Here is a 25,012-nt window from a genome sequence, read left to right on the forward strand (position 1 = left end):
TTGAGTTGGGAGGCATCAGGAGGCAGACACATGGTGCGGAACTGTTCAGTTTGCTTTAATGTGAGAGTACGTATGCCAAGCAAGAATGAGAAATGCCACTGCTGGCAGCAGGCGGGCAGGGCGCTGGACTGGGGGAACAGTTGGTTTTACTCTGCACGGTTCTTCTTAAAATAAGAATGCATAGGATATCAGGGCAAAAACCTGGATGTTACTTCACGATTGTTACATAATTCCTTGTTATGTATGAGTTCGTGACCTATTGCAGTGTTATAAAAAAACAAAACACTCTATTCTTTCCTCACAGTCTTCCTCAGTTACCCAGAGAAAACCCTACGTGCCCCGTAAGAGCACTGCTGCATTGCAAGCCAACCCGATGGCGTCCTCTACTGCTGTGCCTGTAGGATTTCACTATGAAACAAAATACGTAGTTCTCAGCTACCTGGGACTTTTGTCACAAGAGAAGCCGCAGGAGCATCCTCCTCCTCCAACTCAAGGTAATATTTGCATATCCACTTGTACATATTTACGTACAAAACTGTATTTGCAATTAGTTCTTCAGCTGTTTGTGCATGGATGCACAATGTTAGCCTGATGTTTAGTGTAATGCATCTCTTTATTTTATTCATTTAAAATAATGGGAAGATATGCTGATGGAAACAAAGCAGTTTGTATTTAGATTACTGTTCTAATTTGAGCTGTGCCAGGGCTGATTGATGTTTATGAAGCAAATAAGTGGGTTTAGTAGCTGTCTTGAGGTTAGGAAGGATGGATACATATTTGTTGAGCAGTCTTGAGAATTTGAGCCCATGCTTGCTTTTTTGGGAAGGCAAGTGGAAGTAAGCGAGGGTGAGGAGGTGTTTACCAGCATAAGCTCTTGAGCAATGACTTGAGCAATCTCATGTGCTAAATAGTTTTGCCCTATTATGTTAACACTTCTGTTGTTGTCAGTCAGTGGTAGTGCAGAGACGTGAGGTTTAACCTGGCCTATGCTGCATCTATTTATTTATTTATTTTTAAGAAGTCAAGGACTGCATGGAGTCAGATAGAGTCGGATGTTTCTTCCAGAACAGGTTTGTGCATTCAGATTAAATAAATAAATAGGAGACAGAGCAAAAGAGGTTTGATAGATTGTGTTTCACGTAAACCTAGGTAGTAAAATTTGCTTTATGTTGTGGTGGCAAGCACTTAAACAATGCTGTTTGTCAAGATTGTTTTGGTGGCTTGTCACTTCTTAATGATGTTTCCATCACTACTGTTTAGTTCCTGTGACTCAGAACTTATTCTGATGAAAGGCGTATTGAAGAAAAAAAATGAAGACAGTCTGCAGAATTTTTTTTTTTTTCTGAACAGGCGTTTAAGAATGCATACTCTGTCATTTACTGAACTTACCTGTCATGGAAGTGAGAAACTCCTGAAAAGAAAAGACAGCATGAAAGCTATGACATAAATGATTTTATCAGTCTGGCACTAAAGCATATAGCATATACTGGTTATATTATATGTCATTTGTAAAATTAATCTTCGTATATTTTAGGTATGTCTATTACTTCCACTTTGACTGCATCTGTGGTCAATGAAAGGAGAAGCACCCTAGTACCAAGATGCTGTTTCATAAAGCCCTTTATTGGAAAATGGGCTTATTTTAGCAGTGGCGTCTCATTCTGAATATCCCATCTGTGATAACTGGGCCATAACTGGAAATGTATTGAGCACATATAAAGCTACAATGTGGAAGAGTCTGCTTTGTTCTTTAAATGCAAGATTCAGAAAGAGAACTGAGTCTTAAAGCTTTTTTTTTTTAAATAATTTGGCTGTAGTTACCTTTGAAATCTTTGCAAATTGAGGGGAAACCTTTCAACTGATTCTTATTACTGAAACCTCTGAGAAATATTTAAATTAAAGAGCAGTATTAAAATTTTATAAAGAAGAAGCTACAAATGCTTAAATAAAATTTTTGTAGTCAGCTAAGGGGACTTTCAAGCTCCTGACTAAAGATAACTGTTGAGTCTACTTTTCAGGTGTTATTTAGATGTTGGCTTCTGTGACAGCAGGCTGTAGTTGGATTTGCAATTAAAATACTCTAAAGTATTGATACTTTCTAAATCTGTTCTTTCATCCCTGTTGCTCTAAACCTTCCCTTCTAAGCAGGAAATTCTCCTACATTTCCCCCACCCTCACCCTGAAAACCAGGCAGTGACCACAACTTCTCCTCTTCTCATCATCTTTCACTGTAATTAGGTATCTTTCAGTGTTTTTACTGCTTTCTGATCAAAGCATATGGATAAAATAATTTTCCCTTACTTGTAATTTGCCATGTCGTTTCTCACTGTGTTTTGTGATGCCTTGGATGGACTTCAGGCTGTTATTAAACTAAATGCAAATACTCCTTTTTCAGGATTTGTTTAATTCTTTCTTAATTCGCTTTTCCTGGTGTTTTTCTGCTTTCCATGCTTCCAACAGCTCTCATTTGTCTGACAGTTACTTTTTAAAAATCTTTTCTCCTACTTCTTCTCTCATTGGTTGTAATTACACAGTTGTTTCAGCTGCACTCCCAGGGTATGTGTGGTAACAGCCGTGTGTTTATTTTGAAGTACTGTAAGCATCTTCTTTGAATATTAAATAGTTTATATTATATATACAGTCTGCGTCTTCTTGCTGTCCGGCACATGGCTGATGCCTACTTGCAGAGAGCTGTACCAAAGCATTCTGCTGTATATGCTCTATATTCTCCCCTAGGGAGACAGTGAAAGAAGCAGCAGTCTATAATGGATATTACCTGCAGCAGCCCATAATGGATATTACCTGCACTGCCTAATGCACTGCTGGAAGGTAGCTGGGTATTACAGTAACAAGCGTGGTCTGAGAAACCTGGCTAGAACAAGAGAGATGTGAAAGCCAGTAAACGAAAATGAATAGTTGTTCTGTAGAATCCCATCATGATGAGGAAACTTCTGGTTTTTGGTAACGAAGATATATGAGGGATAATAACAGTATGACATTACATCATGCTTGTCAGTGTATTTTTCAAGCATTGTCATCAATTGTTGATACGGTATCTTGACTGATCCCAAGTTCCTTTCATTGATGATTTTTGTGGTACTTTAAAACACTGGTCAGTAGTCTTTCTTTCTACTCTATGGCTGAACGCTGTTGATTTATGAATTGAGAGGATTCTACTACAAAGTACCTGCCACTTTATCTTATTTTGCTTTAATTTGGTTATTGTGCTGACAGACCTTTCATGGGAAACAATTGAAGCAGTGACATTTGACTATTGCTGCTTTCTATTTTAGTTGCAGAACACTTCTTAATTTTATGTTTCATTCATATGAGGTATTGACTGTGGTATATGGTACTTTGCCTTCATGTGTTTTTCTTAGATCCAAATAGGTTGGATCTAAGACTCTTTGTCTGGTTTCTGTATCATATTACAATATAAGGGGAGTATCCAGGAAGGCTGGCTTTGTCCTTACTTGTTAATCTCTTTTGTCTCCTTCGGTATGGGAGGGTGAGGGACTCCTCTAGAGGGCGGTTCAGAGCAGGATGCTGATTACGGATACCTTGTAGCACCAGCTGGAGGATCTTCCTTTCCATTGCATGTATACATAACACGGGGAAATAAGGCACGATAGGTGTAGTTAGTATTTCGGTACCTCCTTTGGGCCTCCTTCTACAGTAGTCTTTCCCAACAGGAGTGGAACTATTTTATCTCTGCTAGAACTAGTAGGAGAAATTGAATGCTTATGGCCATTCCCCTCCCTTTCCTCCTACAGTCATCTCCTCCAAACCTCTGCTTTCCTGCATTTCATATGGGAGAGTTCTTTTTCTGATACATGTCTTGTTCTAAAAACTCAGATGCTCAGATAAGAGTAAATCTTTGATATTTGTTAAATTTCAAGTTATTTCTGATTTTTTTGCAGACATAATATGCTTTACAAGACCAATGGTTTTCGGAGGGATCTTATTTAATGAAGAGAAAACTCAGACAAATTACATAGAAAATTACCTCAATGTATTTCCTTTTGGATCTCTGGATTGGTCTTGATTTTGTAGCAAGAAAGATGGCTTCAATTACAAGAGCTAAAACCACTTCGGCTTCAAGCAAAGAAGGCTGATCTAAGTCAACATCTTTGAAATTTGTAGATAGCTTCTCTTCAGTGCAGGGACTTCAGAGAGAGCCATCCAGTATTCCAGGCTCTTGAAGAAACGACGGTTTTATTGGACAAACCAATCTTTTAACATTACGGCTCTATAGTATTCTGTAGTTGATTTTGGTGTGGTATTCTCTAGTGGATTTCAGTGTTTCCAGAGGAAAATCCAGAAAACTTAACTGGGCGATGGTTTGAGAGATTATTGCTATTACAGTTCTGGCAGAATAGTGATTCTGTGTGGCACTTGCTTCAGTTTATTTAACGCAAAGTCCGTTAGCAGTAAATTCTGTTACTTTTTGGTAGGTTTTCAGGTAGGTGAATAATACAAATTGCTTGGGTAAATATGATAAAGCATATACGATAAGATATCATCTGCTTAAGTTCATGTGGTTTGAGGCAACAGATGAGTACAATTACTTAAAATGTAAAATCTAACAGTAGTACCTCTTGTATGGTTTTGACCATCACGGGTTGGATTCCTGTCGTTGTAAGATTTATTGTCATCAGGTGGCACTTGGAGTGGCTGTTGCAGAGTGTCTTGGGTTTCTTCGTACTCCATCCCTGTATCTTGGCTTACCCTTCATAGCACCTACTGTTGGTCTGTAGGAAATGAAGGAGTTTTTGAAGTGGTTTTAGCTTAGATGAATAACTCATTCCTTAGAAACTTTCCTCTTAGGGCAAAACATAGCTATTTTGGCTGAAAAGTCACAGGCTGAAAAAGTACACGTTGTAGGTCAGACCAATCCAGTTTATGGTAATGAGGGAGCTATTTGGTGATCTGAGGCAAGGAAAGGGAGTTTTTGGGGGGTGACTTGGAGAAGTAAGAGGTGGTCCCTCAAGGAATGTGAATTCCCACTAATTAAGCCTCCTCTCTGCCCTCCCCCCCCAAAAAAAAAAAAAAGACTGCTTATTGTCAATGTCTTGTTTCTTCTTAGTTCTTAATATTTTGGACTTCTGTAGTTTCTCTTAAAGTGAGCCTTCTTATGGTTTATAAAGAGCTTCTTTTAAACATTTCTCAAATCAAGGGCTACATCTATGTATGGCAGTCTGTGTTCTGCAGTTTGCTTGGGTAATGGATATACTTTTTGTTAAAGGAAACATAAATATGTTTGTAGAGAGTTTTCATGTATTTTTTTCACTTCTCAGTGCTTACAGAAATTTCAGACTCTTGTTTGTTCTCGGTGTTTTAAAAAGTCGGAGATGTTAAAGAAATAGTAGAATCATGCTGAAAGTAAATTTTTAAGTCAATGTTGACTATACATGTAAGTCAATGTTGACTACATAATATAAAGACCTAGGAGAACTTGAAAACAGAGATATCAGTAAATTAAAATTACAAGCATAAAACAAAAAAAAAAATCAGGAGCAATCTGTGACATCAATGGCTTTCTTCTTCATTCACCCTGCATTCACCTGAACTAAAAAGGCATAACACCTTTTCAGTCTCTCCGTACAGTTGCCGTTATCTCTTGTTAGCCATAGTTTGACACAAACACTGTAGAATCAGATGTGAAGGCTCTCTAGCTCTGAAGAATGATTTCCCATCCCTCCTCCTCCTGGGATCAAACCTGGGGAACAGGTTAGTCTTGTATTGTTACTGAACTTCTGGAATGGCCTTATTGGTGGAGTTTTACTGAGTATTACATTTATTTAGTAGTCATAGCAGTGATTGTGATACAGTCCTTGATGAACTTTTAGAATACATTTTCCCTTACTTTGCTGGTTGCCTCCAAATACCTGGAAAAAAAAAATCTTAACAAGAACATACTTGTGCAACAGGGAACATTTATTCCATAAATAGAAAGTAGAATGCACTAACTTCTGTGTGTAAGACTCTGTAACAGAGGTTTGTTGTGTCTTTGGGTTGGGAAAAGGCCTTTCAGAGTCAGTTTACCAAAAGGCTGTAATAGGCAAACCTGTTTTTTCGGCATAGAAAAGTATTCTGTGTCTATGGATCTTACAAGTGCCATTTGTGGTGTGACCATTTGCATTATTAAACAATGAAAATATGTTCTCATTTACTAGAAGCTATTTTTAGTGTTTTATTCTACCTATTTGCAAACTGACTTGGAAGCTGTCTAAAGGAAAAAGGTACCACTTGCCTAGGACGTTTGCTGTTGGAATATGCTGTTCTCCAACACTGGGTGCAATTTCTGTTGGTAGTGGTCAACATAAGGAGATGCAGAAAGCTGAAGTCCATTGATAATTAGGGGAATAAACAGTGCAAAGTCACTGGTCCGGGAGGGGTGGGTTTTTGATGTTTTGGCACGACTGAATAGTCAGGTGCTATTGGAATCAGCAGCTGCTGCAAAGTTGTGGGTGTTACGAGATGGAAACCATTGACTGTAGCACTGATTATCTAAACAGCTCTTTTGTACACTGGCAGCAATGGAATTTCTCTTCCTTCCATTTTCCGGGTGACTTATTATCAAGTATGACAGCTTGTCATGTGTGATCATCATCACATTAGTCCCGTGAGAACGGGTGCTCTTTTGAATACCCTCATCCCTTCCATATACAGGGTGAAGCACAGGTTAAAATAAAAGTTTGTACTTGCATGTACTTGTTGCACTTGACTGTGAAGCAGTGGTTCGGTTGTTCAAAGAGGCGACCTTAAAGGGACTGACAAGGCATTAGTGAGTGTCTGTTCATTAACCAAAAGGAGGAACAGTTTGCTCCTCTCTGGAATTTATTGTTCAGAGTGGCAAAGAGAGATTGTTTGGGAAGGGATTTAAGAAGCTAAATAAAGTTATTCTGAACATAGTGGTGATGATCTCACTATGTGGTTAAGTAAAATGGAATTAAACTATTTGTTGTTCCATTAAACTGTTCACATACATAAATGTAAACATTTTGCACTGACTTCTATGTCAGTTTAGAAAGATTTTGTCTCTAAGGTATCTATTGAGTGCTGAGTTTTTAAGCATTAGCACGTATTCAGTGGGTTGATTCTGTGGATTTTTAACTTATTTTTCAAATGTAGGAGACCTTGCAAGCTTATTGTCTAGTGTTTTTTTAAATATACAAAATGCATAGTGTACTTTACTACAGTGTGTTAACTAGTGTCATTGCTTTTATGGTTTTCACACACCCTGATATGAAAACTGGTGATATTATATGCCCATTATGGAGGAAAAGGGAAGGTGATACAACACTTAAAGTGAGTTCAAGCAGATTTAAATAGGATGAATCAAAGAAAATAGGCAGTTGTTCATAAGACCACCAAATTATGATTTAGTATCTTCGAAACAGGAATGAAGGAAGACATCCTAGAAAGCTGCATTGGGTGTTGCAGGACTTAGCCAAAGATTTGGATGTGAAATACAGGTGGTGAGGAGGAAATTAAGTCAGATGATACCAACATTACAGATATAAATCCTTTCCCTTTTCATTTTCTTCAACTGAGTGAAGAACATCTGTGGAGGAGAACGATGACTAGATGCCCGGGTAGAGCTGTAGGCAGTTGGTGTAGGTGAAGAAATGGTGAGATAGTTGGAGATAGGTCAGTATTTGGGTGTTTGAGTAAGAAACAGTGGACGTGGGCAAAGTTATCAGAAAGTTGGCCAGGAGGTGGTGTTTAAATCATGGGCATGAGGGGACATGAAGTCCCAAAAAAGAATTCTAAGGAATATTCAGAAGTAAGAGAGCTAAGAAAATGTGTTTTGGGTAACCCAGTCACTGATACTGTTGAAAGTAGCAGAGTGCAGGGCTAACGAAGGCTGATAATTGACCCAAAACTTGGGGAAGGAAATGGCTGGAAGGGGGATTACTTAGCAAAGGGAAATTTTGTGGTCAATTTTATTTGTTTATTTATTTATTTCAGAAGTAAGTTGATACAAAATTCACTTTTATATTCACATGGATATAACAGAGAACCGTTTTATCTTTCAGTAGGACATTTTAAGGAATTGAAAGAAAGGAAGAAGAAAATTTCAGTGGTAGGCTGTTGATTGAGTGATGTTCAGTGAAAATAAGACAGCAGTTAATGGAACACATTGTAGTGTGCTTTAAGAATGGGATTTGAACACATGCTTGAAAGCTGATGGAAGAAATAAAGATGAGTAAATACAGAGAAAAAGCAGCTAAACAGCAAGAGTTTAGCGCTGGTCCCAGACATCTAGTCTTTCCATTAGTACCATTAGTACCCATCCCTTAAAACAGTTACTTGAGTAGTTACTTTGCCATATGGCCTTATATTGGAAAGGTTGACATTCAGCAGGCAGTTCCTTTCAAATGTTTTAAATACTTTGGCTTGTTTGGAAATAGTTTTGTGTCTCTGTTTTGCTACAGCATGTTAATCAAGATGATTGAGACTCTATATGATCCTGAATGATATGGCTGAAACAACTTCTTGCTACCAAATATCTAGATTCAGCACACAGAATATGTATTGGTGATCCCAAACCACAGCACGTGTTCTTCTAGGGATACGCAACCATTTCAAATTCCTAAATTACTTGTTTGAGATGGGAATTGACAATTGACTGACAATTGTGGGGTCTTTTGCCTCTTTTGTTACTTGTGAACCCAGTCTTAAATTATTTCATTGTGGCCTGTAGAGTCCTCATTAACAACGAAATGATGCCCAGATAATAGATTTCAGAACTCTTTATTGATGTAGTTACGTAACTGCTCTGAGTATTTTTGTAGATTTTGTAGGCATTAATATCAATTTTATATTTTGCTATTAAAAATCAAGCTTATGCCTGTCTGTTTTGGTGTAGTTTGATAATATTAGTTTTAATGACTGCTTATTTATGTGCCTTGGTTTGATTTGGGTCTTAAATTTAAGATAAGCTTGTTTTTAAAGCTGTTATATATTCTGTTTATATATTCTGTTTGTGGCTTTACAGTTCTAGGTTTTTTTAATGTATTCATATTTAAAGCACCTATTCTATCTTGAATAGGCATGGAAGTTTATGTGTTTCTAGGTTCATATAATAAAACTTTTGTAATAAGTGCCCTTAAGGGATCATAGTTTCTATGTTGCTGTCTCAAATAGAACTTTCACCTTGAATTCCTTTATAGTTAATATTTCAATATCGTGTTCCATTATCTACCTTATTTGAAATAACTGAATAATTTCTCTGGTTTCTTTTAGGGACTCAACAACAGCTTATGGCACAACATGCTTCAGAGAAAGAGGCTTTAGAGAAGATTAAAATAGAAATTGAGGAGGAGCTAAAACGTCTTGATGAAGAAATCTTGGAAGGTGCTCTTCAGATTTTCCCATTTCAGTCAATAATCTCTATGCACTATAATGGTAGTTAATTTGTAACAGGTACTCTAGTTAAAGAGGTTTTTGGAAGCATTGTATGTCTTTACCCTCCTCCCCCCACAAGATTTCTACACCTTGTCACATGAAGGAAAATAGTTAAACGTTACCATTTGGAGTGGTGGAGTCTAGCCAAAGCAAACAATTGAATGACATTTAATAGGCTACTATAAATAATGAAATGTAAGCAGCCCTGAAGCTGCTCCAGTTGATGACGGAGTGAAATCATTCTTCGGCAGCTAACATTCAGAGGAGTGTGGACTTAAACCATCAGATTCTCGCTTCCACTAGGTTTATTTTTTGTGATGTGCTTTGACCTGTAGATGTGGCTTTTATTGGACTCCCAGCAAGGCATGATTTGAAAACAATCTTTGCTATGCATGTGTGTTGCAAATTGGAAATCTGAAGTAGAAAGGTTCTAGATCTGTTTGTGTTCATCCATATAGACCTTTCTTAGAAGTTAAACTGAGAAGAAAAAGGTTATATAAACAAAATATTATTTTAAAAAATGATACTCTGGTATTGCTGCAGGTACATCCACATGTGGGGAAATTTTACCATGGAAAAGAGGTTCTCTTTGCTGCTCCGTCAGGGTTGGCATCAGTTTAAAATTGAGAATAGTTGCACATTCAGCTAACTTGCTGGTTAGGATGCAGTTGTGAAATAAGAGCTGGAGGGGAAATGTAGCTCAAAGTGCCACTTCCAGAATGTATTTGGACCATGCTTGTTTTACTACAGTTTGTTCATAGCATGCTTTGACTATAGAGTTGTGATTTTTTTGTCCCTCATACAAATTGTGTTAACTGGTGGGATAAGAAATTTGAGACTGCCGATGCTCTTATATGAATCTATTATATTTTACTTTGTATACTTTTTTCTCTCAGCATTTACCACTACAGGATTTGACTGCCACACTTCCCCAGTGTTCAGTCCTGCCAATCCAGAGAGCTCGATAGAAGACTGCCTGGCTCATTTGGGGGAGAAAGTGTCCCAGGAATTGAAAGAACATCTGCACAAAGCACTGCAGATCTTGCTTAGCAAGTGAGTTTCCATTTGCTTTTTCAAAGGGAAGGTGCTTCCTTTTGCATTGTGACTGCTGCTGAAATGCTCAAGCTGGGACTACATTTTGTATTGCATTTCTTTCTTTTTCAATGTTCCTTTATCTGGCTGGGTTGGTTTTTTTTTGTTTTGTGTTGTACTGTGCAAATGCTTCTTTGTGGTATTTGCTCTTTGCGTTAATGTTAAGTTCTGAAATGTTTCTAATCTTTTATCATCCAACTTCTGAGACTAATTCAAGTAGTTTGAGTTGCTGGTGAAACTAGCAGCCGGTAGCTCCCGTTGCCATTGCCAATTTCATGAATTCTGGGCTGTAGCCAGATTAACTTCTTTTACTTTATAGTTAAGAGTGGAGCTGAAGGTTTGTTTGTAGTCTGGCTCAAGATGAGTGGGAGAGTCTCCCTGAAAGGACGGTAGTTAGATGCTTTATGATGACTGTTAAGGTACACATCTGAAGCAAATGTGGGCCCCTGGGCTAACCGTGGTGCCTTAAGAGCTGTCCTGCCAGTTTAATCTTATTGTTTAAATAGCACATTGTACTTGGCATCCTAGTATCTTGATTAATGTCTTGCCAATTGGTAAAATTATTATGGTTGCTTGTTTTTCTATTGTAAACTACCAGCCTGATTTTAACGGATCCACATGAACTACTTCTGGCTGTTCTGAGTGACCTCCAAAATGTATTTGTAAAGAGCTGGAAGGTGCTACTTTAGGGGCAGTTACATAAATGCACTTGTGAAGGCAACATAAACAAATAGCTATCTGAGTCTATGTTTTGTGGATTCGTTTAAATAATATGGCTCATAAGAAGCTGAGAATCTTTTGTGCTATTTCAGAGTTTGTATAGCTGTTCATGAACTGTTTGAACAACAAGATACTGGAAGTCTAGCTACCAGTGCCTAGTGTATACTTTCTGATGCATGGGGCTTAAGCCTTCCATACATGCATTGGAGAAGCATCTCGTGCCCTCATGAAGGTAATACCCTTTTGTGGCAGACTTCTGGAAGATTACAAATTTGGAAGTCATTCCATCTGAACATCAGGAAACACCTTTTTATTATGAGGGTGACTGAGCACTGACACTGGTTGCCCAGAGGGGTTGTGGAGTCTCCATCCTTGGGGATATTCAAAACCTGTCTGGGCATGGTCCTGGGCAACCTACTGTAGGAGATCCTGCTTGAGCAGGGTCATTGGACAGGATGTTCTTCAGTGGTGCCTTCCAAGCTCAACCATTCAGTGATTCCTTAACTAGCCCACCTATTCCTTAACTAGCTCCCTAGTCATCAACTAAGGGTTGACATTTTGTGACCAATATAATTTAAAACTGACTGTTCAAAGTCAGGTGGGACAGGGCTTTGGGTAACCTGATGTAGTGAAAGATATCCTTACCCACGATCTTTAAAGGTCCCTTATAACCTAAACCATCCTATGATTCTATGACTGACGTGGATTTCACAGCAAAGGTGCCATGTAACACCTGACCAGACAGATGAAGGTGATTGTCTCTTTTTCCATGAATCATCCAAGGGAAAAGTACACTCTGCAACTCACCATTTAACTTTGAGAAACTAATATATAGTCTGTCTGCTTCTATATGCAGTTTCTATAGGGTCAAAAAGTAAGCTCAATATTGTGTAAACTAACAATTACTTACTCACAGAAAAGAGTATGTGGGGTACAAGTTTCTCCTTAAGTGGCAAAAGATATGCTAGTGTGTTCTTCCAGAAATGGCAGAAGCTTATCTGCCTTCACAAGCCAGGCATTTGTCCCATGTGACCTTAAAAACTTGCACTTAGTATCTTCTGAAGAGCTGAGGTTTTGATAAATACCTCAGGACACAGTAAAAAAACAGACTGCCAAGAAGTCGGAAAATTAGCAATAAGCCTTGCAACCCATCCTTTTTGTGTGTCTAAAATGGTAAATTGAAATAACAGCATTTTAAGTTTAAATGTCTTAAAGGTTGTAGATAATTGGCTGACTGTTTGACATTGAGGAGTCATAACTGGTGCGCTCTAGGTTGATTGGTTTTGCAAAGTTCCTCAGATGAGGTGTTTGACAATTAAGTGGTTCTAGCTTGTTAGTAGCCTGATGGTTTAGGCTTCTTGTGTTTTCTGTGGGAAAATATTTGCATTCTAAGTATTTTTTTTATTTATATGCATACATACACACATACACATAAAGTCTGAAATGCCTGTGAAAACATGTTGACATGCATGCCTTTTCATAAGGCAAACCAGAGCCACTGTTTAATCTCTTGATAATATCCTTCCTGCAGCTGTCGTTGCTGTTCTCATCCCACTGATTGATTTGGATTTGCGTTTTAAAGGAACTAATGTACAAAGAAAGAGAATGCACTTAAAATGACAAACCCAAATTATGTTTTCCCCAGTGTGCTTTAACTCTGTTCTTTTGCCCATGTTTGCTACAGTAGTGCTATTTGATGCAATACTTATTTATTTTGCTTATATGTTCCTGTCCTTTTATATGCATATAAACAAGTCCGTTATGGTACAGTAGGCTGTTAGATCATGACAGGTTCTTGGAGTTCAATAAGCGGTCTTCTGTCCAATTGCAGTTACCCTTCTTTCCCTTAAACTAAAGTCTGAACTTGCCTCTTGTCATGATTTGGCTCAGGACAACTTATTTTGCAGCGGCACATCTTCTGTCACTTGGCAGAAAGTATTGTTACTGACTCTAAGATACTGTATGATCTTGGAGGAAAAGTATGTAAGAGAGGAATTTTATCATCCCAATTCACAGACGTAGAGATATGATAAATCTAAAATAGAGGTATCTACTGAAATATGGAAGGTGTTTTGTGATCAGGAGTGCTGTTTCTTGCAAATAAAGGCATCAACTCTAACATAATGTTAACGCGGTCAAGCAGTCTGTGTTGGTTCATAGCCTATATTGTTTATTGGCCTCTATCTCACATATGAATTTCATAGTGGAATTTTCTGTCTTTAAAGTCTTAGAATATAAAAAATTGTATGCAAGAGCTTAGAAATTTTGGTAGCATATCAGAGAACCTGCTTATCTAATGTCCTTTAAGTTGTAGAATATCAAATTATTATGAAATTCACTTAAACAATTATATGAAATTGTGTAACTGGGAGAAGGTGATGCCTTCCTGACCCTGTCTGGTTCTAGTGTTTTATGTCCTGAAATGCGAGACTTGTTAGCTCTTGAAAATTATTTGCTGTGATACATGTGAAAATATTTTGTTCACTGGAAACTGAGAATTTTATTTTATTCTTGTTCTTTTGTTTCCTTTTATAACTTTCAGTGTTTAACTTCTGCAGGCCGGTGACATATCAAGAATATCGAGAGCGCACACAAGAGACAGCTGCTCATGCCACTGGATGGAACAAGGTACCAAAAAAGTGACTTTCACTTTGATATCTCTGGCATCTGTTTGATGTCCACAGTGTTTTTACTAGGTACAGTTATGCTTCACAGAGGGCCAAGAATAAAAAGAACCCACTTGTTTTTAGTATGACATAACTTTCACTCTCAGAATGGTAGATGTGGACATAATATGTAGGTTTTAGATAATTTAGCCAGAAATTATCTAATGGAAATATTAGGTCAATCTTCCTTTATTACTGTAAAATTAAAAGTTAGAGTTGTTGCTTGACATAATTTTTAAAAAATAATCATTAAACATTTTTAAATTCCCAAGAGAGATTTATTTCTTTAGCAGTTTTGTAATGAAATCTGAGACAGGTGTTTTCATAATATTTCGCTACTGTTTCTTTGCTCCCATCTCAGGTTCAAAATGTGTGTAAAAAAAGTGCTAAACTTAGTGAAAATAAAAATTGATAGTATCTTCACAGTATTTCAGTTGTTCAGAAAACATAAAGATGGTGTGTCTACCTGGTTTCAGGAGTACTTACCTCAAAAGAGATTAAGCTTCTTTTTAAAACAAAATGCAAATCTGTAAATGAGCTATCTTATGTTTTAATGTAGAATGAGTAGAATTACTGTTCCCAGTTTCATCTTTCATTAGTCATTCAAATTCATCATCTTAATCATTCTCTGATGGGTTCAGTGGGCATCAGAAAAAGAATGAAAGGATGAAATAACTACTTGCAAATTTAATCACAAATTGTGTTAAAATTTAGTCTTAAATTTAAAATAGAGCAAGAAATCTTTTTTCCCCTCTTTAAGTATTTTTTCTAGAAATACTTTTCCTTAACTAGATTTTCCTGCTTGCTTCAGAAACTGATCCTCTAACCAAGGGTGTGGAACTTCTAAAGCAGTTTATTAAACATTGCTTGACAAGTTACTGCCTGTAGCTTCAGCAATTATAATTGGTGCATGTGTTCTTTCAGTTTATCATCTTGTGATTCATAGCATTTTAGTTTAAACAACCATGAAATCTGATTATCAAGAAGGTGGCTTAAGCTAGCACATTTTACTTTTCAGTTGGCAAAAACTAAAACCAAGCATAAAACCAGTCATTGTGGCTCAGTTGGCAAGGGAGGATGTGGATGGAGCTTGTCAGTTGCCTACTGCGTCTCCATATGCTATTGGTACTCACCTCTTGAAGATACGGCGCTGGGTAGATGGATTAGCTGCATTTGGGGGTTTATGATTTAGCCTTCATTGCTGCTACATTTGTGCAGCCCCTGTGGCTAGCAGATTTTGATCCCCATCAGCTTGTCTTTGCCATCATCTTTGCTTACCTGTAACGTTTGTTGCTACAGAACTTATAGTCCACAAGCAAAACAGAGTGGAAATTTTTTAGAATAATACAGCATCTGTTTGTATGGGTTTCGTGGTAGCTTGGTGCTTCAGGGATGCCTAGCAGTTCCTTTAATAATACTTGTTTCGGGGAGATGGAATACATTTGTGTTGTTTTCATTTCCTTCTAAATTCCTTTATCATCTTAATCAGAATCGTATTTTATAACAGAATAGATCTAGATATCTTTCCTCCAACCTCAACCTAGCTTAATTTTCACTCTAAAGCAGAAGCTGTTAGAAAAATAATTTTTAAAAGTAGATATAAATAGACATAGCATTAGGTCTAATTAGCAGGCATGCAGCAGCAAGATGAGGCTGTGCTGGCCACAAGATAGCGAAAAACTGAAGGGTGTATATTTAAATTGACTCTATCGGGACAACTGAAGCTTACTCCCTTTTATCACTAAATAGTAAGAAAACCTACAACTAGCTGAGCTAGCTGAACAGAATAATAAATCACTCCCTATTACATGCTCACAGCCGTTACATATCTTGTAGTTTCTTGGGTGAAGCAGAGATTGAAGATGAACAGTAGCTGTGCTGTGGCAGATGTCAAAGGATTGAAAAATGTGGAAATACCTTCCCACAGACAGAATTCTGTGTGATCAGGGCTTGTGGTTTGATCCAGACTAGAAGAAATAAAACAACTGAAGCTAGTAGATGAAATGTGTTTTCAGTTACATGTAAGCTGTATCTGTTGTGCTCAGTAGTAGCGTCTGGCACAGCAAGACGCTCTTTTTGCTTTCAGTAGCGTATGAACTAGTATATAGTCTTGCTTTGAATTTCTGAGCTTTTGCTGTTGTAGGTATGTATTATTATATCATATGTATGTATAAAGGCCCCACCTATTTGATATACTGAATGTGATGCACTTAGAGAGCCACACTGATCGCTTCAAGGCCCAGTATCTCTGTGGCATAAAGCAGACTCCAAGTAGTCTTTGCAAATCTTGCTTGATGTTATGTGTATGAGAAATGTGGCATACAGGTAAGCGTGTACTTCTGGGAGGCACTGGATTACCTAGTTGGGTAGCTGGTTGGAGGTTGAATGAGGACAAAGGCTTGATCTGTCTGGTGTACAATTGGGAAGGTCTCATTTTTAGTCATACCAGTTTTCAAAGAACCTATTCATTATACAGGCATGAGCAGAAAGAAGACACTTCTAAATATAGCAGTTACTTTTTCTGTTTAAAAATGTGGATCTTTTCCAGAGTGCAATGGTTTGTTTGAACTGCTGAAGAGATTTGGTTAACTGACTAGCACATGGGATGTAAAGGAGTGGTTTCAGTCACTAAAACATGAATATCGATCTGAATGGGGAAGTATCGCAGGGTAAAACTAATACATAGGAACATAAGTTCTTCCATTAACATCCCACAGAGGCAAATTTTACCCACAGGCGTTAGAAGTCCTGTTTCTCAGTTAAAAAAATACAGGAAAAGAAATTATTTCATGTATTTCTCAGAAATTATGATGTGAAAATAACGGGCTTGATGTTGGATTCTGTAGACAGGGAACCTTCACCTTGTGTTTGAAATAAGGCTCTTTAAAACAAAACAAAACCAAAACCACCTCAAACTTCGGGCAAATTATATTTCTGTAATAAAATAAATGTAATAAAAATCGAAATGCTCCTCTGTTGAGTTTTTATGATTTTTGCTTAAAATTGAATATTGTATACATACTCCAAAATACATAATCCCACTATTGTGCATCAGATAAAAGGATAAAAAATACTCATATTGAGAGTCAGCTGAACTGGTAAGTAGGTTAGCAGTCATCTTACTATGCCATTTTTACTGATAATTGGAGCCAAATAATAATACAACAAAAATGTAAGAAATAATAATGTAAAGAATTATTTGAATTTTATGTTGAAATAGTCAAAAGGCACACAGAAGTGGCAATTACTTTGGATAGCTTCTTCAAAGTGTCTGAACTTTCTTTGTAATTTTTTTTTCATTTTTGAATTTGTAATATTGTACTATGGGATTGCAATAGTATAATTCACAGAAATTTTTCATTTACACAATCAGAAATCTTCTGATAGTACAGTGGTTTTTTATAATGATTCCCTAGAAGTTTTCTCCTGCCAACTATTTTCTGGCATGCTGTGCTTGATATTGTGTATGTTTTTCTTCAGTCAAAATATAAACAGCCCCTAGTGTTTCTTCCCAGGCATACTGATAGAGGGAATTGCAGTTACTTTGAATTGCTAAAGCTGTATTTTTACTTTGCTCTAGTTAAATCTCATCACCGTTCACATAGCTACTCTTCTGTAGAGAAAGCTGTTGTTAACCTTTATGGAAGTGCTGTGAAGGTAATTTCTTAAATTAATTTAGGGACAATATCATGCGAACCTGTTTCACCAGTCTCAAAGGCAGAATTGTCAATAATGTCAGTGGGAAAGGAGAACCAGGCGCTGTTTCTGGGTCTGCATGGGACTGGATATTAAGAGTCTGAATTTGGTCCCTCACTCCTGAGGCCTGCAGAGACTTGCTACATTTGGGAGGAGTGGATGGATTAGATATTTAAGTTGGCAAAGGAAGAAGGTGACAATCATGTTCAGTATGCCAACATTTGAGCTCTCTTCATTTCCTAAGCAGCCTTTTTTGCCTTTGTTTCTCTTGCCTTCAGCTTAAAGTAAATGTCAAATATTTTGAGATCTCGATGTTCATGCTGTTGTAGAGTTATGTGGGTGAGCCCAAGGCATCTGAAAGATGCCTGGTCTTGACAGCATGCTTTTTTTTCTTTGATCCAAAAAGATTGACGTTTCTTCTGACACTTGCCTCACCTTGACCTTCTCCTTATGTTTCTGCACTGTAAGATTGCACCTCTTCTGCCTCTGAGTTGAAATTAATTACAAGAAACGCAAAAAACCCCAAGGCTTTTAAAATTAAGGCACCATTTTGTTTCCAGTTAAGTGAGTTCATTGTTAACTGTTCCTCCCAGAACAGTACTATAACCTGTCTGTCATAGTATTGGACTCTCTCAGTTGTTAATCAGCTGGAACATCTTAAATTTATCAGATTACAGGCATTTTTAAGCCCCCCATCTGTTTTCAGTTGTCCATCTCAGTGTGACTCCATCATTAATTTAGTACAAATCTCAAACCCAGCCTACTTTTTCCTATTCATCTTCCTTCAGCTTTGCATCCTAAAGTGTGATTTCTGGGAATAGTAATGGAGGATATTTGCAGAAAAGAAAATCAGGCTGAAGGAGGAGGAGACTGGGAAAGGAAGGAGGCATTTGGAGTTCAGTCTGAATGGTAGTATGAGCCTGCATCTGCCTTGTGCAGCTGGGAAACAATGCTCTTATTTGCAAAGTGAATAGACGGGCAATGCAGTTGTGACAGACTAGGTGCAGTAAAACTTAAAAATATTTTTCTCTTGCATTATAATAGCGCTTTTTCAGATGCTAATGGCTTCAATTCATACCAGCTTCCTGAACTTGGCAAAGTGCTGCATATAAACTTTGCCCAGAGGGCCACTTGCCTGCTCTAGGAGAATACATTTCGAGTGTGTAAGTTCAACTGCGTGTTGTTTAGGCAAACAAAAACAATTTCAGAAGGAAGTGTCTAGAACTGTGTAATATGAAGGAGGTGGGTTCACAGCGTCTGGCATCTTCCAGAGCAATTCACATTTGAGTTAAGGCTGAGCTAAAGACTAAAAGGTTTGGAAGGAGGAATGGGAGTAGAAAATGAGGGAGGGAATTCTGTACGTGTTGAATTTTGTGTAGGAGGGAGAGTTTAATGTGGAGAGAGAGGGGTTTGTGTTTGTTACTTTAAATATGTCTGTAATGTTATGCTGCTGGGAGGAGTTGTTTGTTTCTGTCCTGTCTGAAAGCCAAGTGTGAACTTCTAAAGAGACTGTCTGGTGCAGTGTATCTATTCAAGAATGTGTATGAGTTTGCTGTTTAAATACAATTTGGATGCATAATCCCTTCAAGCTATTTATAATGTTGCATCTTTCCACTTCTGGGCTACTTAGTTCTGGGCTTGTTCTGTTTCTTTACCTGAATCTTCTGTTGGGAAAAAATGGGGTTTAGGAAAGCACTGCAGTCCTGTTCAGTGAAACTCTCAAGTTAGGCTGTGGTGTTTTGCTTATGAGATTAAGTGTGTCTTTCTTAACCAAATTGTATTGTTTTTCTGCTTTGTGTCTTCACAAAAATGAAGCTTATAGTCCCTGATATCTTTGGACCACATGAATTCTTCTGTTTTACCTACACAGTAGTATTGATAATGCTTTCTGCATTTATTCACAATCCTTGTTTGTTGAAGGTATTGGTACCCCTGGTTCTGCTACAACAATTTCTGATGGAGTTAACCAGACGGGGCCAGGAACCACTGAGCGCACTTGTGAACTTCGGGGTGACATATCTAGAAGACTACTCTGCAGACTATATCATTCAACAAGGAGGATGGGTAAGAAGACAATGTTTAATTTTCTTACCTTGTCCAAAGCTTATTTCTAAGTGTGATACTTGTTTTAATAGGAGTGAAAGCTAGGAAGGGTTGCTAGAAGTAAGCAGATGAGAGAAGGAATGCCCCAGAAAAAGCGAAAAAAAAAAAAAAAAAGCAGGAGGTCAGGAACATATAGTTGGAAAGGGATCTTGGGCAGTCATCTATTTCACCTCTCTGCCCCAAGGCAGAACTGACTTTTACCCATTCATTTCTGATGTTGACATTAGAGACCTATGTGATTGGACTCCACAATTTCCCCAGGCAGTCTGTTCCAGTTCTTTACATGTCTGGTTTGTTGGATGGCCATTGAAATTGAAAAGGTCCTCAGATATCAAATAACAGCTAGTTATCATACACTGTGCCTTAAGATGCTAATTTGTTGCTATACAGTGAGGTTTTGTTTGTATGTTCTTTCCTGTTAATGTGCATACGTAACTGCATTTAGAAGCAAACACCTGTCACAGGAGATACTATGCCTGAGAGGCTTATCTTTTTAATATTATCTTCATACTCTGGAAATGATATATGGGGTTTTTTTCCTCTTAAATTTCAGAGGGCTTTTTAGCAGATAAGTAATTGGGGAGAACTTCATACAGAAATGTCAGCAGGTACTAATTTATTTTTATAGTAAATGACAAAATAGCTAATGCATTTTGGATTTTTATAGTTACATTGGAACATGGACAGAATGAGCAATCAAGATTTCTTTGTGCTGCATTTCCTTGTGGAAATCTTCAATTCATGGTAACCAATGTTCCTGAGTCATGGCATGCTGAGAAAGTTTCATTTAAAAATACATCACAGAGGCAGCTCACAGCCGATGAGCTGGGTCTTGAAGGTAGAACTGTGCAAAAGGAGGCTGAGCTTTAGATTACTGGGTTTGGAAAGCATGCCAGATTTGAATGGAATTAATCTGGGATTAGTGAAATGGCTCCAGCAAGTTGTTTTATTCTAAAAAGAAAAGCTGTTCAGGAAAACACAGTGATTAAAAAAAAAAAAAAATGCTAGTAGGAAAAATCTCATTCAGACAGCTTCTTGTATTTCAGGACTTTACCTGAATTGTTCTTTAAGAGTAGTTGGTTCCAGAATTTCTGCATGTCTGCACCTTCCTATATCCTTTCCCTTCCCGGCAATCGTGATAATGGTTTTCAAAGCCTTTGGGAGGGATTGTTTGTCTTTAATGGACAGAAGCACTAACAGCATGCAGCCAAATGACCTTAGGTCATTCGATAAACGCAGTCACATTTCAAAGTGTTTTCATCATAGGGAAAGTCCTTACTTGCAGCTTTAAGACAGGTGGATGTTAGTGCTATTTTGCTTTTCTGCCTTTTTTTTTTTTTTTTAACCTCAGAAGAGGCTGTAGTCTGTTCTCTAGCCCCTATCTGAGGCCTGCTATAAACATACTTAATACAGCATAAAGCCTCTCAAAACAAGCAGCTTTCCAGCATGGCCTCTACGGGAGGGGGCTGTGCTTTGTGTTTGTGTGACTGTGCATGTATGTACAGATCTGGGTAGTCGGTGTTTAATGGGCTACGGGCTTGTCTGTATACATCCAGTCAGGCATAAAATCAGACTGACATAAGCGGTACAGCAAACAAGCCAGAGCTATTTTTGAAACAGCAGAAGAGGCGAGGAAAGAGACAAGGTGATGAAAATCCTTTCCAGCCAAATTAATGTAGCTGCACTAACCCTTTGTGAGTTGCTTTGGGGATGGGGTTGGGGACCCACTGGGCTTGTGGCTTTGCTTGGAGGAAAGCAATATATGGTTTTATTGTCTTTTTTTCTTTCCCTGTAATGAAAATGTACATTTTTAGAGTGACATGCTTCTCGGTTTCTTCCGAATCTGTGGGATGTTGTTCTGGGGATGGCAGTGCTGGGAGCGGGGCGTGTGGTGAGGGTGGGAGAGTGTGTGTGTTTCAGAGAAGGGCTCGGGGAGAGCCGCATGGCAGGCTGTTAGCCATTAGGCAAGTGTTTTGCCTTTTTTTTTTTTTTTTAGATAAGCATCTGCCACAGGAGCTCTGTGTGCTGGATCAAGTTGTCAGTAATACTTTGCTAGAGCCATAAGGGCAATGTATAAACCTGGGAGTCTCCAGTGAATTACGTTGCTGTGACAGTAGGAGGTTCAGTAGTGTTATTCTGGAGCGGTGTGAAGATAGGTCTTCCCTACAGCTGCTAAGAGCTTACTTAAAACTGAGAAGATATCAGAATAGCCTGTCTGTTTTTTCGTGGCTCAGGAGCAGAGGAGAGCTTCTCAGGAGTCAGCTTTTCAGGGGCAGACCTGATCTGTAGTGTCTGTGGTGCTGTCTCTCTTCCCTTGGCACCACGTAATTTGGGATCGTCCTTAGTTTTTGGATTGAAGCCAACCTTTGCCAGGAGGGAAGTAACCAGTCAAAGGTAAGGGGTCAGCTGAGCCCTTCCTATGCCCCACCGTGGATCTGTGCAGTTAGAATTTTACAGAGCTCTGTCATCCAGTGGGACCACTTGCTGCGTCATGCTGTGCAGCCACAATGCGGCTGGAAGAGCTCCTGAGGTTCTGTGTGTGTGTGTGTGCAAGACCTCAAGTTGTTTTATGGGCTCGGGATGTCTGTAAGTCCAGGAAAGCATCTGATTGAGGATGGTAGACAACAATTAACTAGAAGCAAGGGGATAACGGTCGATAAATTGGATGGCTATGCAGTAGATTTCAAGAAATCGGGGTGGCTTGTGAGGAATGGGAAATTTGGAATACTAGAGGTAGAGCTTCTGAGATGAGAAGTTGCTTTTTGATTTTTTTCATCGCACTCCTGGTGACGGAATGATGTGTTGAAACAGTGAGTGTTCCCCTCCTGTTCTCCCTTCAGGCACTAAAATTGTGATTTAGCTAACTTTTTATGGTAGGGTGGGACTGGGATGTAATGGTTGGTTGGTTGGTGAGAGAATAGCTGGCATATTTTTTTTGTTCACGTGCATGCAATATTTTGATACTATGATTCTGGCCGTGGTAAGCTGTTCCCCTTCCCCTTGGTCTGTTTTACTGGTTTAGGGTGAAAGTCTTCAGAGTAGGAATGTCTGCAGTGCACTGCATATTGTGTTTGGATGCGGCTGTCAACATAAATGTGAATGAAGAAATGAAATGACTACTCCATCTAGTTTACAGTCTCTTACATATGCAGGTAGATGCAAGTTGAGTTTGGAGGGATCTTGCTTTCTTCTGAACAGCCTCTCTCACTAATTTCAATGACAGTTTTGGCTGCAGCTCTTACGTTTACCCTGCTTGACTTTAAGTTTTAGTATGATCTCTCTTTTGGAGCAAAATCATGTTTGGCATTCCAGGTTCTCTAAATAGACACATGGGGACACACATTTCTTCCCCCTGACTCTCTGTTTTGAACTCAGATGGTCATATTAAGGGCTCATTCCCCTATCATCATGAACCATCGCAAACCAATTCCCAGCCTGATTTAGTAGTGGTTTTCATTCTTCTCTCTCCCAAAAGCAATGTTAGGGCTCAACAAACTGACATGCAGTGTACATGCTCTCCCCTCCCCTTTTCTCCTTATCCCTCCCTTCTCCTCCTCTCCCCTCCCTTCCCTCCTCGTACCTCCCCTCCCTTTTTGCTCTGTCTGACTTCGCCAGGACCGAATGCTGCTGCATCAGAAGCAATTCTTGGTCTCCTGGAAAAGTGCACAGTAAGGCCAGTCAGTTGGTAAGGATTTTTTTTCCTCTTCCTTTCCCACTCCTCCTCCCAAATAATTTATTTCTTCTCAAGCTCTGCGGATCCTGTTTTCCATGGTTAGGTTTTAGTTATGTGGAAATAGTCTGGGAATATCTATAAGGAGGAAAAAGTATAAGATTACTTGGAAGCTAGCGGCTTTTTTTTTTTTTTCTCAGATTCACATTAACATTACAAGCCCATCTGCTTTTCAGTTGTTTGAAAGAGGTGAAATAAGTGCATGCAGTTGGTGTTTATCAGTATTCAGTTAATAACCTTTCTTCTCTCAGTAAGAGGCTGGTATTTGTATTTGTGACCCGTAGCTGAAATTGTCTCTGCCTTCCCAGGGTTCTTGTCTCATGATGTTCAGCTCTGGATTTGAATTTAACTAGTTATTTGCCCATGTTGAAGAGAGTAAAAGTAAATTTGCTTGAAATACATATAGTGTTTATGGGTTCATATCTCAGCCTTAGAAGAGCTGTTCCCTGCTTCCAGTGTTTTGTCTTGGGCTTTTCTGCCGGTTTTGACATTTTCTTTGCTGCTAGTGATTGAATAATTTACGTACTGGAGTCTGTTAACAATCTGGAGGAGAAAAAGAGTAAAGAGACACTTGCCATTGTGGGGAAGCGAGGCAGTCAGTTTGCGCTACCGGAGATAAACTCCTTCTGCAGCAGTCCAGGTGTCTGCCTTGAGAATGACAATGCAGAAATAGAGAGACGTGCTCCACTGGAGGAGAGATAAGTAAGTTTATTATCGTAGATGCAAGAAAGGGCAATCTAATTAGAGAAGTCCTAGAAAGGAGTTTTCCTTTCAAAATAATTATACTTTACACTTGCATCATGGACCGCAGCAGTGAAACAACCACTTTTATTTGTACGTAACTTCTTTGGTACAGTAATAGGTTTTTTTAATTTCTACGCACTGTGGCTGAAGGAGAAGGAACTTAAATGGTCAAGGGTCACTTTTCTTTTTTCCCTTCCAACAACTTCAAATCAGTCTGTCTGAAGAAGTGGTCTCTAAATAACTGAATTTACTTCAATTTAAATTGCTAAGACTGAAACCTTAAAGGGAGTTGCTTTGGTGCTGACCCTCTGCAGGTAATAGAGGTTATGCTGGAGGGCAGGGGAAGGAATAGGATCCTTTCTGCAGCCTTTTCTAGGCAAAGCGTTCCTTGAAGGGGATGAGAGCAGTGGCTGCAGTATCAGTGTGCCTTGATTTGGTTCCCATGACTTCTTTTAATTTTTTTAAAATTTTTTCCTTATTCAAAAGTACCACCCTATTTGTGGACTCTGCTTTGTTTTTCTTGGCTCTACCTATCTTGACAGTTTCACAAAGATGAATACTGCAATAAATGCCTGAGGGCTTTTTGTTATTTTTTTTCAAAGTGCTGTTCTAGATATGGGTTTTGTCAGCTGCCCCTTTCATAATCCATTTCTCTGAAGGATTAGCAGGATAACGCTGTCAGGTCTGACTTCAGCAAGGGTCTGAAGAGGCATGGCATAGCGGGGCTGCGGATGAAGGCATGGAGCGGATGGAACCGCAGCCCGCTCGGCGTGGGCAGAAGCAAAGCTATCCCGATCCCAGCTGCCACCTGTGGGCACAGCCTTTGCCTGCTCAGTCCTCGGCACAG

The 25,012-nt window shown here is 38.7% G+C and overlaps 1 protein-coding gene across 1 annotated transcript in view; it reads left to right on the forward strand.

The window, feature by feature from the left end:
* The first annotated feature begins 373 nt into the window (after nt 1–373).
* BCL2L13 (BCL2-like 13 (apoptosis facilitator)) overlaps nt 374–25,012 on the forward strand; it is a 31,373-nt gene continuing 6,734 nt past the window's right edge. The window contains exons 1-5 of the mRNA XM_009879635.1: nt 374–494; nt 9,253–9,363; nt 10,311–10,467; nt 13,785–13,854; nt 19,509–19,652. Of these exons, the coding sequence (XP_009877937.1) occupies nt 374–494; nt 9,253–9,363; nt 10,311–10,467; nt 13,785–13,854; nt 19,509–19,652 (603 nt within the window). The remainder of the gene's footprint in view (nt 495–9,252; nt 9,364–10,310; nt 10,468–13,784; nt 13,855–19,508; nt 19,653–25,012) is intronic.

The sequence above is a fragment of the Charadrius vociferus genome, unplaced genomic scaffold (assembly GCF_000708025.1).
Source record: "Charadrius vociferus isolate BGI_N301 unplaced genomic scaffold, ASM70802v2 scaffold90, whole genome shotgun sequence".
In the NCBI taxonomy this organism is placed as follows: domain Eukaryota; kingdom Metazoa; phylum Chordata; class Aves; order Charadriiformes; family Charadriidae; genus Charadrius; species Charadrius vociferus.